The sequence below is a fragment of the Triticum aestivum genome, chromosome 3A (assembly GCF_018294505.1).
Source record: "Triticum aestivum cultivar Chinese Spring chromosome 3A, IWGSC CS RefSeq v2.1, whole genome shotgun sequence".
In the NCBI taxonomy this organism is placed as follows: domain Eukaryota; kingdom Viridiplantae; phylum Streptophyta; class Magnoliopsida; order Poales; family Poaceae; genus Triticum; species Triticum aestivum.
The window spans coordinates 740,764,984-740,788,811 of NC_057800.1; the positions used below are offsets into that span (position 1 = coordinate 740,764,984).

The window sequence follows — 23,828 nt, forward strand, 5'->3', positions numbered from 1 at the left end:
AAACAAAAGAAAAACACAAAAGAAAATATTAATGCAAGAAACAAAACAAAAAGAAACTGTAAAGATTTTGTAGCTCAAGAGCCCCTGTTCACCACACATTGGAGACGCCCTTAATATGCGAGTTTTGTAGGTTGTGTACAAGCCGAGTTTTGCATGAGACTATAGCCTAAGAGCAAGTATAATAGGATGGCGTAGGCGGGCTGTAAGACATAAAATAGTATATTTGTGCTGAGTTAGAAGAGAGAGAAGAAGCGGGCTACTAACTAACAGCTATAGCACGTGCTCCTAAACACTTTGTGGGAGAGGAAGGTGAGCCATGTATCAATAAATTAGTACTTATTTATATCTAACTATTATACTTTCTTTTAAATTACATCTAAGTATTATACTTGCCAGCTATAAGCTTGATTATAAATGATGTGTCAACTTCAACATAGCCAGCAGCTGTCTATACTATTAACTATGCTCTAATCGACGAAAGACTTGAGCGCTCCCTACGTACCTAAAGTCTTTCCTTCACAATAGACAATGTCCTAGGCAGCCGTGCTGATCACACCATATCACATGGGCACATCGATACCACTCACAAGATGGGTATATAATTATAACACGGTGCTGTTAGCAAGATCTCATATACAATCGGCAACTAGCTAGATACCATTATAAAACTAACACACTGACAGTGGCAGTCAGTCACATGCATGCAAGCAAAGGACGCGAAAGGGCATCTTGATTCATCGCTGCTAATTAATTGGGCCTCCATAGGTGTAGAAGACTTCGCCAAGTCTTCCCTCAAGCTAAATAGAGAAAGAAGAGAGGCTTCATAGTTCGATGGTTTCATTGCCCTCATATCCATATTTTTTTCCGATATAAAAGGCGGAAGCGGAACTCATATCCATCTAGAGCTAGCATCGATCCACTCATATCTATCTCCCCTGAAGTGAGCGCTCCGTCCATTATTCGCGAACTGCAGGTATGTATGTCCACGTTGTCTTGAATCAGATTATAAACTTGAGTTGTTTCAATCTGTTCCGCTCGTGTTGGGAGTGCTTGTGAAATTTCTTCTGGCTGAACATCTGTACAGATCTAGCATCCAGTAGTACTGTGTCTGCTTGATTTGCTTTCTGTTAATTCCAACTATATATGTATGTTTGAGCAGCTATATATGTGTCTCTATTCCCTATATATGTAGTTTGGTATACTGCTACATCCTACAACAATTTTGTGCTCGAGGAACATCCCACAATCTTCAAAATCCATGCTGCAAAGCAATCATTTTGGACTACCATCCCTTTTTTAATGAGGTTGACCTTGATAGCCAAAGTATGAAATTTAGGACCATGCACGGCAATTGTTTTTAGTAGAATTTTTAAAAAAAAAAGCAGCAGTGCCTCGAGCGCTTCATCCAAGCGAGGTGGTCACGGCCAAGGAGACCAGCAAGCACGCCAGGGCGTCCATGTCTTGGAGCACGCCGAGGAAGACCCCTAAGTTGGAGCATGGTGTTGCTCTGGGGGTCCATGTCGTTTGGCGATGTGTGGTGCCGCACTGCCTCCTCGCAGATGTGTTCGTCCGATGAACGCCGGTGCTTGTTGGCGGGGGCAGTCACGTCGCAAGTGGCGCCGGCGAACCACCCGTCAGCGCCAGTGGCGGAGAGGTGCGGCCAGACCATGCCGCGATGGCCTCCATGGCGTGACACGCGACTCCATCAGCGCCTGGGTGAGGTCGATGCTTGTCGCCGGTGTCCACTCCAGCGCCAGTGTCTAGGCTTATTTGCTCACAGATGAGAGAGGAAGAAGTAGATCGATCGGCGTCGGTGGCTGGGAGGATTTGCTTCTGGTTTGGTTTGTGAGAAGAAGGAAATAGAGAGGAACGTGGGGCGTGGGGCTGCAGAGTAGTGCGTGGTCCTGCACATGCGTGCCATGTTATACTACCCAGTGGGAGTAACATAGGTAGTAACATCACACATATCTAGATAAAATAGATGATGTGACAAGTAATAAATAAAAAAATAGAGAAAAGTGGTAACATAGCTAGTTACTAGTAGTATGAGTAACATCACACGTATCAAGGCAAAATGAGTCTATAGCCTAATAAATGAAGTGTTGCATGTTATCACACATATGTTACTCCCACTATGAACTTCTCCCCCTCCTCCCCCTCCCGCGTCGTCCGCTCTCGGGCAACCCGGGGGCGAAACCCTAGGCGCCGCCGGTCCCCCGCCTCCCCTTCTCCTCCTTCCCCGCCGCTGCCGGCAGCCGTCGTCGGGCTTGCCCGCGCGGCGGTAGGCGGGGGCGGGGGCTTCCCCGCGCACCCGCCTCGACCTCTGGAGTGCCGGCCCCCCACCCCGCATCGGGCGCCGCCGCCCGCTTTTCGCTGGTGGCCGCCTAGGCCGGCCCTCTGCGGCGGCTGCCGCCAGCGTTGTCGCCCCGCGCCTATCGCCGGGGACGGCTCCGCCCATCAGATCCGGCCGCCTAGGCCCTGGGATCGGAGCCATACTCTGATCTGGCGGCTGGTGGGCCGGGGTTCGCCGGATCCGCCCGGATCTGGCCGGCGTGGCCTTGCCTCGTCCTGCCCGGCTTGGATGTTCGCGATGTGGTGCTTCCTGGTGGCGGTGGTGTGGGTCGTTCTACATGTTTCGACGAGATGTGTGCGGTGGGTCGATGCCGGGGCGGCGGCCTCGGGCGGTGAGGACGGCGTTGCCTCTTCGGCGGGCGACGGTCGTGGGTGCTGCTGGCCCGCGACTTCGGCCGTGCGGGCGGCGAGGGCTGGGTCGGGGTGCCCCGTTACCCGGCGTGCCTGCTTCGATGATGTCCAACGTTTTCTCCGGCTGCGTGCGCTCCCCTGGTCAGGTCTTTGGCTGGGTGGATGGGATCGGGGCGGGACCGGGGGAAACCCTTGGCCGTCAGTGGAGGCCACGAAAATGGCGGCGCCTTTTCTGGGCATCGGTCCCCTTCTTGGAGACCTTGTCGAGGTCTTCTCCCGTCTTTCACTGTGATCTTCCTTTGGGCAAAAGCTCTAGTTCCCCTTGCGGGCGACGATGTCGTACCCTCGTCGCGCTCCTTCTTGAAGGCATCGCATGGGGTTCCCGGAAGCATGGTGGGCGCTTGCGTGTGAGGTGTTTGGCGGCGGCATTGTGTGCAGCGCTTCACCTATTCTCCGCCGGTCTTCGTCCTGTGGTAGCGCTCCTTCTGCTTGGAGATGGACTAGCATAGATGGTGGTCGTCGTTTGGCGTCTTGATGACATTGATGGCGGAGGATCCTGCCAAGGTTGGCACCTCAATCTGCTCTGAAGATGGACCGGTGCAAGATGGCGGCGACGACACATGTGAGTGCGTCAGACCGGATTGTGCCCCGGACCCGGTATGTGGCTCGGTCGGGGCCGGCTTTAGATGTTAGGCTTAGGTGAGAAGTCTGGGTATTTGGCCCAGCTTGCACCCCCTTCATCATATGGATAGGAGTAGCGGTATATGTTGCCAAGATGGCGGATTCAGGCATATTGTTGTACTACTTTCTAAGGTCCTCGAGAATAATAAAAAAAAATGGTTGTATGCATCTCCCAGATACAGAGGCCGGGGATCATCCTCCTTTTCTAAAAAAAATGTTGCTCCCACTTTTATGTTACTACTCATTATGGCCAGTCTTATCAATCCCGTGAAGTGCCTAGAAAATACGTATGCATTAAGCAAATTGTGTGCTTCCTTTACTGATTAAAACATAATAAAAAAACAGACCAAAAACCCGAAACGAATCAAGCCATTTTATGAAACCCAACCCGTAGGAAGTACGGCCCACCTAGGAAACGGATGCATGCACACGCTGTGACGCCCATTAAAAATCGACAACTAATCACTCCCCCTGAATTTCGGGGGAGGGGGGGGGGCGGGGCGTAATTTTCCTCTAGATCCCATGTAGTAATCATGCGGGGCCAACCCGCTTTTCCCTAATTAGAGCATTACTAGCCGGAAACGCTCCTTCACGAGCGAGCGTTGGAACGAGTGATTCCTCTTTCCTCGCGCTCTCGGAAACCAACAATAGATGGGCCCACACATCTTTCCATATCAGCCCACATACGTGCGTACAGCACTGGACCCTCCCTCCTTTTCTCTCCCCGTGAAACATAATCTCACCGCCCCTGATTCCAACGGGTGGGGCCAGGGGTGAGGCTGGTCATAGTGGGGAGGAACTTAGAAGTAACATCACACACTCCAATACAACTTTACTTATGTGGCATGTATTTAATGAAGAGAGAGGTGCTTGTGGTAACTAGCTAAGTTACCGGAACATCATACACTTCAAAAAACAATGAGTCTATAACCTAATAAATACATCGTTGCATGACACTACATAGATGTTCCTATCCACTATGAAAGTAGTAACATAGTCTAGGGAAGTGTGAAGTTACTAGCTTATGTTCTTGTCCATTGTGACCAGCCTGAGGCCAGGATTTACCTCAAACATAATCTCCAAATTTGCTAAAAAGGGTAAGTGTAGCTTGTCTGAAACCGCTCGCTGCAGCGCGCGCGATTACTAGCAGAGCTCTCAAATCCTCAGACCCCTAAAAATAACTGCTTTTTTATAATTTTCGTCGAAAAAAAACCGTAGACTAGAACTCCTTAATCCTCAAACCCTCAAATTTTTTTAAAGGTCCAACTCTTAAACCCTCTCCCAATCCTCAAAAGTAAGGGTTGGGGAGCAAAACCTACCCCAACCCTCATTTGGCGGTTATTCTCGCGCGGGAGGGAAAAATCCTCCCAACTCCCGCGCCCACGCCCGCGACCGCCGCTACTAGTCGCCCCCGTCGCCGGCGGCCGCCCCGTCGACCTCCCGCGCGCAACGACAACGTCATTCATGGGGAATATTCCGTTATAAGGGTTGGGTTTGAGGGTTCTAATCTTTGCCCCTATTTTTCAACCCGTAAAAGTGCACAAAAAAATCATTTTTGGACCCCTAAAACGCTAGTGAGGGTTTGAGGGTTTGAGGGTTCTACTAGTAATGCTCTTACAGCACCTAATTTCCCAGTTTCCTAATTCAACGGTGTGAAACTGAGCGCTCGCATGCACGCGCATTAAGCTCTGATTTTTTTGTGAACAAACATTGGTTAGCTTACTTCCTTCTTGCTAAGTTTCAGATTTTCTGGAGTTTGCATGAATTTTCTGGAGTTAAAAAAATCGGAAAACTAATTGTTCGGGGTCGAGTTTTGGCATTCTCATGTTTGATATTACTTTTTTTTTCTTTTTCTTGTACTATAAAGCTTAAATGTAGAGTCAGCAATACAAATATGATTTTTCAATCCAAAATTTCCAACCTTTTCAAGCATTTTTAGTTCAAATTTCAATTATATTTGTTACATGTCTAGAAATGTACTTAATGGCTTAAATATAGCAAACAAACTTCAAAAAATTCCAAATTTTCACATGGATCTTGTAATGGTGTATATTGGGTGCAGAAAAAAATAGTGTCAACGAATGAAGCATCGGTTGCATCGCCCTCGAAACAGACCCATTCCCTCTTGAAACCACGTTTGTTTTTCCGAGATGGTCCGGTTTCCAAGGGTTGTACGTTATAACTTTTGTGAAACTTTCCAAAAAAATCACCATGCACTACAGGGATCATATGATGATACCATGCCAAATTTCATGCTTCTTGCAGTTCGTTTGCTTTTTTCGGAATTAAAAAACAAAAAAGCTCACGCTCGGGGTCGAGTCTTGGCACCCTCATGTTTGGAATTCCTAGCCAAACAATTTCAAAATTTTATCATAACTTCTAGATGTCATGTGAGTGTACCATGCCAAATTTCATGTTCTTCAGAGTTTGTTTGCATTTTTTGGAATTAGAAAAAATGACAGAACTCCATGTTTGCGGTCGAATCTTAGCGCCCTCATGTTTGGAAATACTTGCATTTTCTTGCATGAGGCCTAACATAGACTCAAGAACAAAAATATGAATTTTTTCAATCCAATTTCAATAATCATTTCGGGCACTTACAATTCAAATTTGAATTACATCTGTTATATGTCTAGAAATGCATTTAATGATTTAAATATAGCAAATGGACTCGGAAAGATGCCAAATTTTTACATAGATCATGTAATGGTTTGTATTGAGTGTAGAAAAAAATTCAATGCCCATGAATGAAGCGTCGGGGACTGTATCTTCACACTAGACACATTTTCTCTCGAAACAATATTTCTTCCTCGGAGTTGATTCGATTTCTAAGAAATTTATGTCATAATTTTACGAAACCTTCTCTATTTTTTAACACGCACTACAGGGATCGTATGATGAAACCATGCAAAGTTTCATGCTTTCCGGAGTTCGTTTGCATTTTTTGAAATTTAAAAACCTAAAAACTCCATGTTCGAGGTCAAGGCTTGGCGCCCTCATGTTTGGAATTACTTTCATTTTCTTGTATAAGTCCTAAATATGGACTCAAGAATACATATATAATTTTTCAATACAATTTTGCCAACCTTTTCATTCAATGGTAGTTCAAATTTGAATTATATTCGTTAAATGTCTAGAAACACACTTGATGGTTTAAATATTGCGAACGGACTCCGAAGATGCCAAATTTTTACATGGATCATGTAATGGTGTACATTGAGTGTAGAAAAAAACTCAATGCCAACGGATGAAGCACCGGTTGCATCGCCAAATTATTATTATATTCACTAAAATGTCCAGTGCCTAAAAAATTCACTTAATGCATATAAATGGAAAATATAGGAGGTGGAATACAAAATAAATTGTGTAGAAACTAAATGAGCATGAAACAGAAAAGGAAAACAAATAACGTACAAATGATAAGAAACAACAAAAAGGAGAAGAAAACGGAAAATTTAATTGTTTGCCATGTGCAATAAAAATACACTCGGCAAAGAAAAAGGAAAAAATATGTTTGCCAACTACTAAAAGAAAAAGAACTAGGCAAAGATTCCTTTGCCCGGTGCAAAAGAAAAAACTTGGCAAATAATTCTTTGCCCGGTGCAAAAAAGTAATAATAAACTCAGCAAATAATTCTTTGTCAGGTTCCCAGATAAAATGCACTCGGCAAACATTTAGATCTGGGCAAAATCTCAGATTCTAGTATTGTGTTAAGATTTCTATCTTCGATAAATAGCTTGTAAGTAGAATATATCTACGGAGAAACACTCCTCTGTCTCTGTTGTCATAGTGCCAAGCAAGACAGTCTTTAAAATTCTCCCTCAAAGGGATTGATTTGATCGGTCAACTCCTTTTAAGATGCTCCTCCACGTGTATGATATGCACCTTGTGGGTTTTGCGATCGGCAAGTTGCAAGTGTTTAGCTCCTAGCACACTAGAACACAAAACCTTCAAGACTTTGGATCGTCATCCATCCTTCCTGAGCAAGTCGGCATGTTAAAGCCGTAAATATCTCTAAAGCCTAGGCGTCCGTCTGTTTTTTTTTTTGCTTTTGTTAACTTTTTAGTATTCAACCAATGAACTCTATCTCCTTATCCTGCTGGCTCCACCAATATCTGGCCACCATGGTACAATATACTAATCAGATCATATATCATTTTAGTAAGATAGAAACACTACCTTGTGAAGGTTGGAATGGCTTAGACAATAGCTTTAATGATAATTTGTTTCCCAGCCTCCATAGCAATTTGTCCTGCCACCCTTGAATTCTATATATACCATGCTCTCTCCTTCAAATAGGTGAAATACTTTATTCTCCAATATAACTATGTATCGCACGCCTAAATATCAACCATAGAGATCTTCAAGTATTAACATTTACTTCCCTTTTGTCTGCTTCATGTACATTCAAGTTGCTGACTTTTCCTTGTAAATTTGCACAGCAGTTGATAAGTTTATGGAGCAGACTTATTTTTGGCTGTTCTACAAATTACACCAAGAAGATAATTTAATTATTTTGCGGTTTAGCAGTTTTGCTATTGCCACAGATTTTTCTTTTTAACAATGAAGCTCGACTATTCTTCTTCACTCAATGATTTCTGAAGTATTAGACTATGTGTTCTCTTGGTAACATGAAGATTATTTGTTCCTTGAGCAGATAACAATATTCATTTATTTTGACGGACGGGAGATTCGAGTTGGCGACTGTGCTCTTTTTCGATGTTCCTCCTTTCAGGGGCGGGCTCAAGAAAGCAGAAAAATGTTCAGCCAGGTTTCCAGCAATTCAAGGCTTATTCAGATGGTGCTCAAAATTGTGGTCCATCTGAAAGGAAGGAGATGGACAGAGATAGTGGCGTAGGCATGACAATAGCTGCAGTAGCTACACTGTTACAGTCACTGAAGGATTTCAGCCACACGTACCAGGCCATGTCCCCTCTTGCCTGGGGCCTGGCTACGCCACTAGACAGAGACAAGCAACAAAATAATCCAGCTAAGGAAGATCGTGATTGCCTTATTGCCTTATTATTGCTTCAGTATGAGAAAGTCCACCCTTTTATGGTTGATAACAATATGCAGTTTGAAATCACAGAGATAACAGAAAAGGGTGGACTTTCTCATACTGAAGCAGTCTACAAGCTAGTTTGTTTCATGCAACTTGATCAAACTGAACGGAAAATGGACCTTGCCGAGCAAGCAAGGGTCGCCGATATTATCACAGCTACAGAAAATCCTACCTGCCTTAGCAGGTTTTTGCAACTAAGGGGCCATTATATCTTGAACGATTGGCTTCAAGAGACTCAGAAAGGGGAGTCTGCTGAAGGGGGTAGTCCTAAAGAATCTGACAAACCTATTAAAGAACTTGTCCTGGCCCTGATTCGTGCACTAGCGAAATTGCCTGTCAGTCTGACTGCCTTAAGAAGCTGCAGTATTGGGATATCTATCAATCATCTGTGCAGCCATAAAGATCTGGAGATACAGAGGAAGGCTAAATGTCTTCTTGATTGCTGGAAGGAGCGTGTTGACCATGAAACGAAGTGGACTGATGTAAGCAACTTGAAGGACAAACCTCACGTCAATAACCAGCAAATGCTCCGCCGCAAAAGAAAAGAAAAACAGCGACAAACGAAGGTTGAGTTCGAGGGGGAAAAGAGGCCAAAGGTGTTTACCTTGGAGGAGGTTGCCAAGCACAACTTCAAGCACGACTGTTGGGTCCTCATCGCCGGCAAGGTCTCTTCTTATTCTTTCTTGCGACCATAGACTTATGAGTTAAATATATGCTCCGTGGTGGTGTTGCGCGGCCCTTGATTTAATATTATCTGTTAGAGTAGTAGTAGACTTCTCTATTCCTGGTCTGGCTCCTGGTAGTGTTTAGGCGAAAGATCTGATTAAATGTCTGTTAGATACTTTGTCTATTGCTAGCATGTGCCTTTGGTGTAGTTTCCTTGCGAGCTTGATGACGACCGTGGCAGTGAGATGCCAAAATTTTCTCAAGTTGGTTACAGTTCTCTTGATTATGATTAGGATTCCCAACTTGGTTACATTTCCAAAGTGGCATGCACTTCTTTACTTGCATCATTGATTCTATATTAACAAGGCCTTGTTCATCCTTTCCGCAAACAAAACTCACCGAAAAATATATTCTTCTTCTTCTTCCATAGGTGTACGATGTGACAAAGTTTCTCGTGGATCACCCTGGAGGTGCCCATGTCTTGCTGTCTTCAACTGGTACTGCCCCATCGCGTGTTCCTTTGGTAAATTAGGCTAAAAACAGGAACACCGTTTTAGCTTACAAGTACTTTTACATTGCAGCCAAGGATGCAACCAACGACTTCGAAGACGCGGGACACAACTCCACAGCTCGGGCAATGATGGATGAGTACTGCATCGGTCAGATTGACACAACCACAATACCCCCCAAGCAATCAAACTACGAGGTAAAGTCCACTGTAAGGCTGTAATACCCTGGCCCATTAGTAGAGGCTCATATGGCCCAAGCTCAGTTGTGTGTGAAAAGTTTACGTATAGTTTCACTAGCATAAATACTGTGATCGAAACATAGAACATCCGGGTTAATCCTTTTACACAAATCTAGAATAAAAGAGTAGGTTGGGTGCTATGCATACATGGCCTGCCCCATTGGTAGGCTTGATATCGAGTAAACTTGGGTCAGGTTGCTACACATATACATGAGTAGATCATATTTTATCTCTAGCAAGTTTTATCAAAGGAGGTGCTGTGACCCCCTGCCTCTGCATCGAATGATGCTCACGGCCATTATTGCTACCGAACATAAAGAGTGCGTATATGCTGCTAACTGTTTCGTCTCATGGATGACCTTAGTTTGACATTGGCACCAGTTTATCTTTTGCTCCATATGAGATCAAGTGATATCAGGAAATTGGCCAATAGACTCAATCATTGTAGCAAGTTGCATTTTCATTTCCTAGTTGGTAGAGCCTTTGGTTACTGGGCGCAACTAGTGGGAGATGGTAGCACGGGCTATATTCAACCGGTTCGGATGGCGGTTGCATAACAGGATAGGAGTCTAAGGAGCTTGTCCTATACATTGCCATACCGGTTGTGATCTTGAGCATGTACTTTTTTTTTCTTTTTTCGCTCCTCTTGCGAGCTGTAATACTTTAACGACTTTGTGCTACTTCGAAACTTTTTTAATAAGATGGATGCATGCATCGTCATGATGCAGAGGCCGAGGGCATGCCTCCATTTCCAAAAAAAATATGTTTCATTATGTGTGCCAGTTTTATACATAGTGAAGTTTCCTGACAGGCTTACAACACTGGAGAACACGATGCTGGACAATCCAGCCTATCTTCAAAGAGCATCAGCACCTTATTGTCTTCTTCAGGTTAATGCTATTAAACTATTTTAAATGTTTGAAGGCTAAATCCATGTATCTTGAAATTAGACGTGAGATCCATATATAACACCACATTCTGTCTTGAGGTGTGGAAAGTTATCACATTAATGTAAAAGCTCTAGATAGAAAAGATAACCTTGTCGATAACATGGAAGTTCATGTTGATTTTTTTGAAAAGGGGAAGTTCATGTTGATGATATGTTACTATCTACTCCGTGAAAAGAAAAATTACAGTTGGTCTTGATTGAGAAATTTTTGTATTACAGAAAAGACTGATCAAGTAACAGAGCTTAAAGCCCTTTAGAGCGTATTGATTGGTGCAAATGCAGAGCCAGCCAAGCTATCATATCCATTTATAAAATGCATCACAAGAGATTTCTCTCAAGAGATCGGTCGTGGTGGGTTTGGAGTAGTTTACCTGGTATGATTTATTGATTGTGAAGCAACTGGTAACTGTACATGCATGTATTTTCCTACTAAAGAAAAATTATCATGTTATTTATTAATTGCTAATTAATATGTAACTAAACAGGGTGATCTTGGTACTGGGAAGGTTGCTGTGAAGAGACTTTCCATAACAATGGGTTTTTCTGACACGCTCTTTGTAGATGAGATTAAGTGTTTAATAAGGACAGAACACCATAATATAGTGAGATTTCTAGGTTATTGTGCGGATACACACGGGGAATTGGTGCCATTCAATGGAAGCTATGTGCTAGCAGAGGTACCACAACGGTTGCTTTGCTTCGAGTATGTCCCTAATGGAAACCTTCAGAAGTATCTCAATGGTAAAGCTTGCATATTTTCTTTTGCTTCTTTTCAGAAAAAATGTAACACCAATACAACTAGGAACACCACTCGTCGTTACAAGGATGAATCCAAATAATGGGACTATAAGCCCATTCCCCCAGCCGACTCAGCTAACTATGCTGGCTTCTGAAAGCTTCGAACTTTATGTACTGTATTCAATATGACATAAGTTCCTTAACTTATCTTTTTTTTTGTTTCACAACAAAACTGTACGTGATACCACTAAACATACATAGGAACCAAAATTTATAGTGTTAGTGATTTGACCCTAGGTGGTGGAGAAGTTTGTACATCCAATCCCCCATAAACTCCCCCCCCCCCCCCCCCCCCCCACATTAAAGCGTATTCCTAAGGACCTAGAATAAAACCTAGGTACGTTAACTTGTTTAATTTGGAGTGTTTTTTTCTATCAAAGTTCAGATGGGTTATTTTATGTCCAAGCATGACATGTGTGACCATAGTGCTAGAGTTATGTTGATGACTAGTTGCAACCATAACATTTGGGGTTGTTTTTTCTTTCCTTTCAATTATTAGTACTATAAATATCAGATGATGCACATTTTCGATGCTTCGTCCGACATTGGAACAGATTATCGTAATCTTGCACAATGATTATCTCTACTACTTAAAAAGGATGTAAGGTTCCATGTTTCACTTTCTTCCCACCATACTTTCGTCCAACCTTACATGTATGATAATCAATCATCTTAATTTACTTACCTTCTAAACCAATTCCACTTTAATTTTCTTACCAAATTACTCGTCAGACTATAAGGTAAATCGTGAGTAGGATTTAACAAACACTTATTTACACCATCACATTAATATGGGCAGGTAAAACCGAAGCTACGTTGCAATGCACGGGCATTCTCCTAGTAACTATAAATTTCAATAACGATCAACTGGACTTTTCTAGTCACATATACATCAAAATATAAAGTAATTAAACTTATAATTTTGCATCCGAATATAAAGGAAGAAAATGATGGGTATATATGAACCTTGTGATCCTAGCAATATACGATCAAAATATTCCAGCTTAATGTTGTCAATGTTCTACTTGTGGTTCCTCATTATCTTTTATTAAAGGTATATAGTCAATTTTCTGTAAAGAAATTCACGCAATACCAAAAATATGCATCAATTTGTTTCACTTTTTTGTTGTTGCAGATAAGTCGCATAAAGATGACTGGCAAATACGGTACCAAATGATTATGGGAATTTGTCATGGTTTGAACTATCTCCACAACCAACGTGTTAATCATTTAGATTTAAAACCCGACAATATTCTTTTGGATGCATGTTTGGAACCAAAAATCACGGACTTCGGGATATCAAGATGCTTTGATGAAGGAATATCAAGAGTTTACACTAAAATCGTTCGTGGAACACCGTAAGATAAGCCTATCAAGATATGTTTTTCTTAATATTGAGTATGTTCAATTTGCTGTATCCAAGAATATTAAAATTGGTAATCATATTGCCTTGCAGGGGTTGTATTGCACCAGAGATCATTGACAGTGGAGAAATAACGTTCAAGTCAGACATTTATGGTTTGGATATCATAATCATAAAACTATTAACTGGGTGTAACAACTATGACTTTGAAAATGTAAGAACGTTCCACTCATCCATTTCAATTCATGTCTTTTAGGAAAACCAAATTTTGTAGTTCCATAATATATAAACAAAATACTAGCTTGAAGTCACACATTCAATTCAAGCAGCAATGAAGGTGTGGATGTTATGTGCGAAATTTGCTAATAGTCACAAGCAGTTTTAGAGCACTCTAAAACTCGAAATGCATGGCACGTTAAGTCATTTTGAATCAGTGACATTTTGTAGTGGCGATAAATTAGTTTGATACACAGAGGATTGCAAAAAAAAAACATTCAGAATCTTCATTTGATATATAACATCGTGAAGGAACTTTACATGTTAGTTCTTGTATTTTGCCACATCCCAAAGGTAACAATGAGATTTCTCTTTAATTAATATCAAATATCAAAAGTGAAAACTTGGAGCACATGCATACCTCAATGTTCGTGTTTTGTTACTAAAACTGAAAATTTAGAGACGTGTGTCACTCAATATTACCAATAATGCTCAGAGTACTACTACCAGAAGTTATAAAAGCAACAAAGTTTATTTAAGGAGTATGTTTCAGTGTTAAAAATTATGTTGGAAGTCGCTAGATCATTATAGTGGGACCACTCGTCTTCATGAAATACATGCTCTAGATGATAGTGAGTTATACATTATGAAGTACATGTTACAATATATAGTTGACTAATACATTGCCAAGAATATTGTAAGGGAGGGCACATTTTCATGTATTACTATAGGTTCAACATATGGAAACTATTATGCTTATTGTATGTTTTGAATTTTGTAGTGGCATACATCTGTAGACATGGACGACGGCCCACAAGTAAAGACATGTGTTGAAATAGCTCAAACATGTGTGGCTTTTAACCAACATGATAGACCTGCAATTGGTGAGATCATGCAAAAGTTGGACAACATAGCGAGGTCGTGATTCAGAAAGATATCACTTACGTTATTCAAGATATAGAGATGTGATCATGTTCTAGTGAAAAAGAAAATAGAGATGTGATCATGTTCATGCAGGGATTTGTCTGGTGTATATATGCTTATTTATTTTGGTGCATGTGTGGGCATTCCATATACATGTGCTTTTCAACGAAAGGTAGACACACCTGACATATGTAACAGGATGGTCTACGCTTTTGTATGTGTCAAATTCGGCACTTCAATGATGTCCAAAGGCGGTACCAGTGGCTAGTTACACCGATTCATCACCAAAGAGATACTGATCCAAAAGGTTTAGGACATACATTTCTCAACTTAATCAAGAGTCGAGGAGGGTACTATGGACATTTTGAAATACCCTATAACCGTCGTACTTCTGGTGAGCTAATTACATTGTCACATAAATTGGTTGTACCGTCAGTGCCCTCGGCATGCTCACTAATACAGGTATATATTTTTTCTGTTTTTTTTGGCGGCAACAGGGGTGGGTTGATCAACAATCTGCCACAAGAGGCATACGCCGGCATTTTTACGGTTACTCATAGCCACCAGTTCTAGGATCCTGCATGCAGGCACACATTCCGCAGATCCGCCGGCTGGTATCATCTCCAACAGAGTATAGCTTCAGGTTGCAGCTGGTACAATGTTAAGAACAATGCACACAGGTCAGTCGATGCTATCTGGTGTAGGTAACCTCAGCCTAGCAAAGGGGGCCATGACGGAAGTCATTGCCAGCCGGCCTATCTCTACCCCTAATAGATCCCATTACATATTTCTCTTGTGGATTCTGTGGGTTCTTCGAAGGTTCGTGCGTCACAGCACAACGAATCACTAACATGCAACGAAATTCATGCCAATCGAGAGAGTAAATTGACCATAGTCTTGCTGGGCAAACTAATGGAAACATATAAACACCCAAAATTGCAGAATGAAAATAGCAAACCACACAAGAAACTCAACATACAATCGGCTGTGCAGGCCATCCTTTATTTGCAAACTCAATACTGTTAGAGAGAGCATTAACAATTGTTTGCAAACTGGCCAGTCTTTGTCCCATATAAATCATATTACATGTTTCTGACTTGCATCTATGATTTTTATAAGTTTCCAAAGGTCTATGCCGCATCAACAAAAAAAATTACTAAAGAGCTAGGAAGCTCCAATTAATAGGAACATATGTGCACTGAAAATTACGCCAGCCAGCAGGGGGAGGGGGGGCATCAGAAGAATGTGAACCGCACGAGGAAATTTTTCTGCTCCAACAGCCACTGCCGGTCAGCAATCTTCAGTAGTCCCACATAATGTAAGATAAGATGACAACATACAGAGGAAAATGGGGAAACCACACAAGAAACTCCCCAGCAGTAGGCAGGGCAGTAGGACGAGGTGGAATCTTACCATGCAACCTGTTGTAAATGCCATCCTGCACATCAATACCAGAAGCCAGCTAGCATTCTTCTTCAGTCCCCATCTCGTGGAGGAAATCTAAGAGCATCTCTAGCAGAGCCACTATATCCGCCCAACCCGCAAAATAACCGCCAATATACGGTACCAGAACAAAAGAAGTCCCAAACAGGTACCGTATATAGTCATGTCCTGTAATTTTTTTTACGGGGAGCTGTATATTTCGGCACTCATCCACTATATCACCATTTTTTCCTCTCGTTTTATAGTTTCCTCTATCTTTGGCGGGAGGGAAATTTCAGCGCCAACCCCTTACATCGCAGCCGGCACCACTGGCGCCGCCGCCTCCTGAGCTCCATTCCGGCCCAATAAAAGAGCTCCGGCCGCTGCTGTGCCCTTGTTCCGGTCATATGATGCTCATGTGCCCTCTTTGGGGTCTTTTGGGGACCCAATTGTAATCTAGGTTTTGTATTTAGGGTTTGTTGTGCTATTTTGTAGGGACCTTCTTGTAAACTTAACTACTGACTATTGGGCTCCACATCTAACCGGAAACAATTTTACGGAATCTGTTCCGCCCAATGTTGTGCGGTACTGCAAATCTGTTTTAGGGTGTGCCGTATAGTATTTTTGTGGGTCAGGAATTTAGCAGATCTGCTAGAGATGCTCTAACTGATATCTTCCACCCGAGCTAGGTGACAGTGACTGAATCCATCAACAACATTAGCCGGTGGTCGCTTAACCTGCGACCGAGGGAATCACGACGTAAAAAACACTAACCGCTGGAGATGAATTTACAGATTCAGAAGCAAAACAGTAAAACAATATTTTTTTTAGAGAGGAGAGTAACACAAACTTTTGATAAGCTAACTGAGCTAAGCAACATTAACTGAAGTCCATCTCCAACTTAGCTGCTGCTTGCTCAAGCTGCAAGCAAGAGCAGAGGGTAAACATTGTGATTGCTGGAGATAAACTACAGACAAAGAATCATGTACATGACTGGTGTTTGCAATGATTATTTTGGAAATTTTCCAAGAATCTGGTGGGCTACACATCTGAAGTATGTAAGAAAGAATCTTGAGTGCAAAGCTGATGCAGTGTGTGACATCTTGAGTGCAAAAAAGACCAGAACACAAAGCTGATGTGGTATGTCAAGTCACCGTGTCCGTGTACGAGTCACGGATAGCATGTCATGGGTGCCAACGTTTCGTCCCACCGTCGTCGATTGATTAAGCTGCAACCAAGTCCAAGGAGCAAAGAGCAAAAACTCTGAAGACTGCAGATGAAGTACATATAGACACAAGATAAGTAAAAGGGTAACTGGAATGAGCAACGGTACATGAACAAATGGATCAACGGTACATGAACATATAGACACCCTATCTTGGGATTTTCTCCTGGAGGTGCTGAGGTGTAGGGGTTTCGGACCTAAGTGGTGCTCATGGATTTGTGGGCTGCTGAGCACGGCTTCCTCTTCTGTACTTACCAATGGGGAGCCTAGTGATCCGTTCACCTTGGCATGTGGTGTGCGGCAGGGTGATCCGCTGTCTCCGGCACTTTTTATCTTGACCATGGACTCTCTTCAGGCAATGATGAAATGGGTTGCGCGTCAAAATCTGTTGGCACCTCTTGGCTTCGACTGTAGGACTCCTAGAGCCTCTATCTTTGCGGATGATGCAGTTCTTTTCCTCAAGCCGGATCCTACAGACTTGCAAGTGATCTCCGCCATCTTGGAACTGTTTGGGGAATCTTCCGGGTTGCGCATCAATCTGCAAAAGAGCACCAGCACATGCATTAGATGTGGAGAAGCACTGGCGGTTCAGGTTGCTCAACATTTCCAATGCCAAAACCAAGATTTTCCTCTCAAATACCTCGGGCTGCCGCTTTCAATTTACAGGTTGAGGAAGCAGGATGTGATGTCTTTGATTGATAAATACTCGAGCAAGATGAAGGGATGGAAGCCAAAATTATTGGCGCCAGCGGGGCGCCTCGCTCTGACAAGTTCAGTACTCATGGCCCTTCCAATACACTTCTCGTCTGTACTTCCCCTGCCTGCTTGGGCGATCAAGATCATTGAGAGAAGGTGTCGGGGTTTTGTCTGGAAAGGGGAGGAGGAGACAAACGGAGGCCACTGCTTGCTCCCTTGGGCGCAAGTCTGCCGTCCTAAGGAATTTGGTGGCCTCGGAATCATTAATCTCAGGTATTTTGGTACCTCTCTTAGATGCCGCTGGCCATGGATAAGGTGGGATGAAGTAGAGAGGCCATGGCAGAGGTTCCCCGACCAGGTGGAGAAGGAAGTGGCACAGATGTTTTCCACGGCCAGTGTCGTGGCTTTGGGTGACGGCAACACTGCAAAATTTTGGACGGACAACTGGCTGCCGGATGACCGATCCCTCGCTACAAAGGTTCCAGCACTCTTTTCGTTTGTGAAAGACTCCAATCTAACAGTCTACGAGGCACTACATAATAGCAGATGGATCAAAGATATCAGGGGCGGTACCTCCACTACGGCTTTAGCACAATATCTGCAGGTATGGGATATAGCACACACGACACTCAATTGTCGCCAACTACAATGGACAGACTACAGTGGAAACTTACCGACGATCAGCGCTTCTCGGTCAGGAACGCCTACGGAATGTTTTTCATGGCCAATGTCCATTTTGCCTGCAACAAGCCTATTTGGAAGTCAAAGGCACCGCCTAGGTGCAAATTCTTCATGTGGCTGGTGGTGCACCAGCGCTGCCTCACTGCGGACAATCTCATTCGCCGTGGCTGGCCATCTAATGACTCCTGCCCTCTCTGCATGACTGAGCAAGAGTGTTGTACGCACTTGTTCGTACATTGTCGATACACGCAACATTTGTGGAGATGCTTCAAACTGTCAACAGGAGATAACTTTATCACGCCTGATGAAAGCCACAGTAGCACGGAAGACTGGTGGTTGAAGGCCAGGAGCAAGGTCCCCAAGCAGATGCGCAGGAACTTTGACACGGTCATCATTCTCATCCACTAGAGGTTGTGGAAGGAAAGCAATGCTAGAATTTTTGACCACACCGCCAGTAGCGTCGACAGAGTCTTGGACCAGATTAGAGAAGATCTTCAAGTCTGGAGGGCAGCGGGGTGTGTTGTTGACCTTGCTATGTAAAAGCCTCTTGTAGTGCGGCTTGACGCGGACGATGAGGCGTTGTATCCTTGGTGTGGCATCCTCTGGAGGTCTTTTCAGTGCTAGACCGTCTAGCCTGTCTGACCTTGTTGTACTCTTCCCTTCTTTCTAATAAAATTCGGCCAACGACCCTTCGAGACAGAGTAAAAGAAAAAAGAACAGAAGAGAACCCAATGCCTGAGGTTGCTTGGCCACCGCTAAATTCCCAGTGGCAACTCCAACTTGGACATGTGGGGAGTGGGGAGGCAACACAGCTACGGGGTGGGCGACTGCCATGAAGCTTGGGCTTCCTCTTCGACGGCCTCGCTGCCGGGAGGCGGCGAGCTACTGCGCGCGGTTGCGGTCGGGGGCCATGGTACAATGCGGGATCTTAGTGTAGGGGTAGGAAGACAAACCGAGGCAGCACCTGGAGGACAGGGTGGGCGGTGAATGAACTCTTGGTAGCTTGGGTGGGGTTGTACGGCCGAGGTGCTGGCGAGGAAGAAGAAGGCCATGGACCGCCCGTGATAGAGTGGAGGAAAGAGAGAAGAAGGTGGTCGCCGCGGATTCGGCCCTTGTCACACAGTGTGTGTTTTTTTTGAGTCTGTCACACAGTGTGTGTGTTGACAAACAAAAGCCAAGACGAATTCTTGTGCTGCTCGGCCCATACTCTCCGGGATCCCTCCTCTTCTTCCCTCCACAGATAGAAAGAAAGAAAAAAAACTCCTCGCGCAGGCGGATATGATGAATATGCTTCCACACACATCCCATATAAATTATAAATTCTGAAAAAGTACTAGAAACAAAATCTCATTTTTTTAACATAAATATACTCGCATATGAAGTTTCATGAAGAATTGGCATCCATGGTATTCTTGGAAAAAATGAAAAGAAAATCAAAGCTATATTGAAAAACACCGTTTCGATGAGTAATAAGGTTTTAATTGTATTTTCTTCACTAAGAGTGCCATTGGTGTCAATGCTTCACAAGATTTCACACGTGAGTAGAATGGTCGGCTAAGTTTGGTACCCCAAAATTTTAGTTTTTTTAAAACAGCGTATATTTTTCAAATCTAATATCACAAGGGTGTGCATAGAACCATATTCACCTTTGGATATTTGCTCTCCTCACTCAGTCCTACACATATGACGTTTTCCCCACTAGTCCAACTCAAGAAGACAGAAAACATCCAACTCTGAAAATGATAGAGGAAGATGAAACATCCGTAAAATAAATTGAATACACGTGTGCAGGTACGAAAAGCTATATAAACCATATCGTAGTATCAAATACATCTAATTCTTACTTGCATCCTAGGTGTTTACATGGTATCTTCTATATCTAAATAGCTAGCCCCCACTAACATATTTCTCTCAACATGCAAGCATGCCACCCCATCATTCAACATGCATGAAAAAGGCCCACTTCAACATGGAACTATGCATAATAAAAACCCACCTCAACATGCAAACATGCATGCATGGAAAATTCCATTCTATTATGTTATTTACATTTAATTTTTATATTCATTCAAAAACTATTATTTCAAATATTCATGTTTCATATAACAAAAACCTCATCAAAATATTGCAAAACATTCCCGCAGCAACATGCGGGGCATCATCTAGTTTAACTAGAGGTGCCAACCAAATAATGAATGAAGCACGTGAATTGATCGACATTTTCACCATCACAAGCTCGGGTCCTAGGGTAGGCCGAAAAGGACACTCACCTAGGGATGCAAGTAAACCCACTTCATGATCAAGCTGCGATTGAGTCTATTTGCAACAAAAAAAACTACGGTTGTGTCTATTCATTGGGTTGTTTGATATGCTTGCAATACATTTCGAAGTAATTCATCCTATTTTGTGGATTTGGGGGATCCGCTACTTCATCCATGCACTCACTTAGGCCTGAGTTGGGCGTTATTTTTCTCTGCTCATGCAACCTGGGCAGGGCGAAAACGGCTGATCTACAACTTTCTAGCAAGACCAAGGCGCCCCTCTCCCTCCATCTGTCGCTCCGGCATTGGGAGGGAGGGGGATCCCAGTGCTTTGGCTTGATGGAGGTATGGTTAGGAATATTTAGGGTTTGATCTTCGGACGACGGTGGCGTGACGATGGTATCTTCATCGGTGTCTTCATGTCAAGCGCCCATTCTGATGATGCCTCTTCGTATCACCGGAGGCGTGTGGAGGATGGTATATTTTCAGATTTGCCTTTTTCTTTAGCGGGATTGTCTCGATGGCGTTCTCCTACGGAGCGTACAACGTGCTTGTGCGTTTTAGTACACTAGCTCGAATTCCAACCAACAAAAGTCTCCCAATCTCGGCCTCACCTGGGAGCTTGTGAGATTTGTGTCACCAAGTCCACCTAGTCGGATCTGGGCGTTCTACAAGCTCCGTCAATCATTTTCTTTTCTGTAGCGGTGTCTTCTAGTCTACATCGATGACTTTTGGGGTGCTGCTTCTACAAGCTTCCGAGTACAATATATTTGCTCCGCACAGATGGAGGCCTAGAGGCGGCAACGAGCTTTTCTCAACATGCGCCATCGGTGGATGCAGTAGAAAGAAGATTTCGACATCCCAAGAATTTGGATGTATTTTTCTAATGTATGTAAGGGTGTTTTTCTAAGGGTTTGTACTACTTAGTATATATCATATGGCATTTTTGCAAAAAAAGCCTCTTATCTAGGGTCCTAGTGGAGTGTCAAAGTTGTGGGGGCAATGGTTTGTATTTTTGAAAATTTTGGGTGTTGAGGCTGGAGTTAGAGACCACTATTTTATTTTTAGTTTTTTTTTCTTGTTTAGTTTGTGTAAACATTGAACCACTATATGGTTGGATGGCTAGGAGTACAGTGATTACCCAAACCCCAAAATCTTTAGGTATCAACTGTCAGATTTAACACTTTAGTCTCCCATAAAGAGGGAATATTCTATTCTTTCAGTGGGAGGCAATAGCGAGGTAGATAGAGTGTACGTGCATATGTTTATAGTGGTGACTGTATATACGTGTTTGTGCGAATCTCAAACAGTTGTCTTTTTGTTTGTGTTTGTTTGACGCGCTTCGCTAGGGCAAGGAAACTAAAAAAAGTGTTGTTTGGTAAAAATGGAGTTGCATTTTTTTATGGGAAATGGAGTTACATTGGACCGAGCAGGAGAAGAACGCTCGAGCATGCGCCGCATTATGGGCTTCGCCCGTCACTTTCCTTCCCCCCAGGCAAAAATGAGGGCTGTCCTCAACCCATGTACAGGCACTCTTCAGTTACTTTTCAATTGATCCTGTATATCTTACCACCAGTGGCGGAGCTAGCATTTGACATCAGGGTGGTCCGACACCCCCCCCCCCCCCCTCCTCAAAAAAAAAAATTTTCACAAGAAATATGACATGTGGTGTGGGCGTTCTAACTAGTTACCAATATCACATAAAAATAGATCAATATGGTCTTACGAACACACTAAAGTTCTCAATTAAGTCTAACTTTTGTATAAAGAAGCATACATAGTACACACTATATGGACCATAGCTCGAAAAGACTATGTTTCTATCAATAAAGCTAATTCAGGCAGAAATGATGTGCAAACTTATATATGTGTTCATTCATTCATGATAGTATAGTGCAAAAAAGCAAACCCTAAGTCAAAAAATAGGGGGTTTCGGTACCTTAAATTGATTTGCACACTAGCTTGCTGCGATGTTTGCCGCCGGACGGCCGGAGACTGGCTGGTGAGCGGCACCGACGGGCGGCGGCTTTGCAGGGAGGGCGGAGGGGGCGGAGGCACGGGCGGGCGGGCTGCAGGGCCAGGCGGCCGCGGCTCTGGTCAAGGGCGTAGAAGGGCAGGGCAGGGGCGCGGGGGAGCGGTGGAGCCGAGGGCCAGGGGCGCTGGTCGGGAAGGGGAGGCGGCCTGGGATCCGGCCGGCGACCGGCGAGGCCGTGAGGAACGGCGGCGCCGCGGCGGTGAGGGCGTGAGGCGCGGGCGTCGGTCATCGGGACGAGGGCGTCCTCTGCTCTGCCTCGATGTGGAACGAGGGGGTCGTGGCCTTGTGGGCTGTGGCTGAACGAGGGCTGACTAGTGTTATTGGGCCACCTTTTTCTTGCCCAGTTAAATACCCATAGATATATAGGCCGCTCCAAAATCCCAGGGTGGGCCGCGGCCCACCCTGGCCACCCTGTAGCTCCGCCCCTGCCCGAGGCCCCGAGCTCATGTGTGCCCGTTCCATCAATTTAATTTGCTGACACAAAATTACCGCATAAAAAATGCCAACCGCATAAAAAATTAGTTGAGGAAATTTTTTGGTTGCAACAATCGCATGAGCGATGGTTGCTCAAAGGGGATTTAAATACAGATTACTTGCATCGCATAGCTAATGGGCGTAAAAGGAAAAACACGATCCACTCCCTTAAGGTGGGGGACACGGAGATAGAAGGTACTGATAAGCTGATCGCTCACGCCACAGAGTTCTATAAAGAACTTTTCGGGCTAGCTCCTGGAAACCAATTTCACATGGACCCTGACACATGGACTCTGGAGGAAAAACTTAGTGAGGAAGATAACGCTAACTTGTGCAGAGAGTCTTCTGAAGAGGAGGTCAAGGAGGCCCTTTTTGATATGGCTCCCAATAGGGCTCCTGGACCTGACAATATCCCGGTTGAATTCTACCAAGTTTGCTGGGATATCGTCAAGGATGATATCATGGCCTTGTTTAGACACTTTCATCGAGGGACGCTGGATGTTCAAAGGTTGAACTACGGAATCATCACTTTACTCCCGAAGCTCTCTGGGGCTGACAAAATCCAACAGTTCAGACCTATTTGCCTGCTTCGTTGTCCTTATAAACTCATCACAAAAGTCCTAGATCGCCGAGTCTCGGTCTATGCTAACAAGCTAATTAGCCCAGTCCAGAATGCCTTTGTCAAGGGTAGGAACATTATGGATGGGGTGCTTTCACTCCATGAAATCCTTAATTACACTCATGTGAAGAAAAAAGTTGGGGTGGTGTTGAAAGTGGATTTTGAAAAAGCGTATGATAAGGTTAACTGGGAGTTCCTGTTAGAATGCCACAAGCTGCGGGGATTCAATGATACCTGGTGTGGATGGATTAATCAGATCCTTCGGAATGGCACGGTTAGCATCAAGTTAAATAACAGTGTGGGGC

General features: G+C 43.8%; 2 protein-coding genes across 2 annotated transcripts; both read left to right on the forward strand.

The window, feature by feature from the left end:
• The first annotated feature begins 714 nt into the window (after positions 1-714).
• Positions 715-11,536, forward strand: LOC123059635 (uncharacterized). The gene is made up of 7 exons (XM_044482151.1): positions 715-973; positions 8,042-9,111; positions 9,543-9,609; positions 9,694-9,818; positions 10,672-10,750; positions 11,029-11,183; positions 11,295-11,536. Exons 2-6 carry the CDS (start codon positions 8,104-8,106, stop codon positions 11,064-11,066), a joined length of 1,317 nt encoding a protein of 438 aa, XP_044338086.1. The 5' UTR covers positions 715-973; positions 8,042-8,103; the 3' UTR covers positions 11,067-11,183; positions 11,295-11,536.
• Positions 11,300-14,167, forward strand: LOC123059636 (cysteine-rich receptor-like protein kinase 40). The gene is made up of 4 exons (XM_044482152.1): positions 11,300-11,550; positions 12,743-12,965; positions 13,064-13,184; positions 13,968-14,167. The coding sequence occupies exons 1-4, from the start codon at positions 11,343-11,345 to the stop codon at positions 14,109-14,111; spliced, it is 696 nt and encodes a 231-aa protein (XP_044338087.1). The 5' UTR covers positions 11,300-11,342; the 3' UTR covers positions 14,112-14,167.
• The last annotated feature ends 9,661 nt before the right edge of the window (positions 14,168-23,828 follow it).

Bases quoted from the DNA above. Each gene is read 5' to 3' on its own strand.
- LOC123059635 (XM_044482151.1), top strand. From the start codon at position 8,104: ATGTTCCTCCTTTCAGGGGCGGGCTCAAGAAAGCAGAAAAATGTTCAG. The intron at 9,819-10,671 runs GTAAAGTCCACT...GTTTCCTGACAG, and splicing joins CCAAGCAATCAAACTACGAG to GCTTACAACACTGGAGAACA. The intron at 10,751-11,028 runs GTTAATGCTATT...TTTGTATTACAG, and splicing joins CACCTTATTGTCTTCTTCAG to AAAAGACTGATCAAGTAACA.
- LOC123059636 (XM_044482152.1), top strand. From the start codon at position 11,343: ATGGGTTTTTCTGACACGCTCTTTGTAGATGAGATTAAGTGTTTAATA. The intron at 11,551-12,742 runs GTAAAGCTTGCA...TTGTTGTTGCAG, and splicing joins CCTTCAGAAGTATCTCAATG to ATAAGTCGCATAAAGATGAC. The intron at 13,185-13,967 runs GTAAGAACGTTC...TGAATTTTGTAG, and splicing joins ACAACTATGACTTTGAAAAT to TGGCATACATCTGTAGACAT.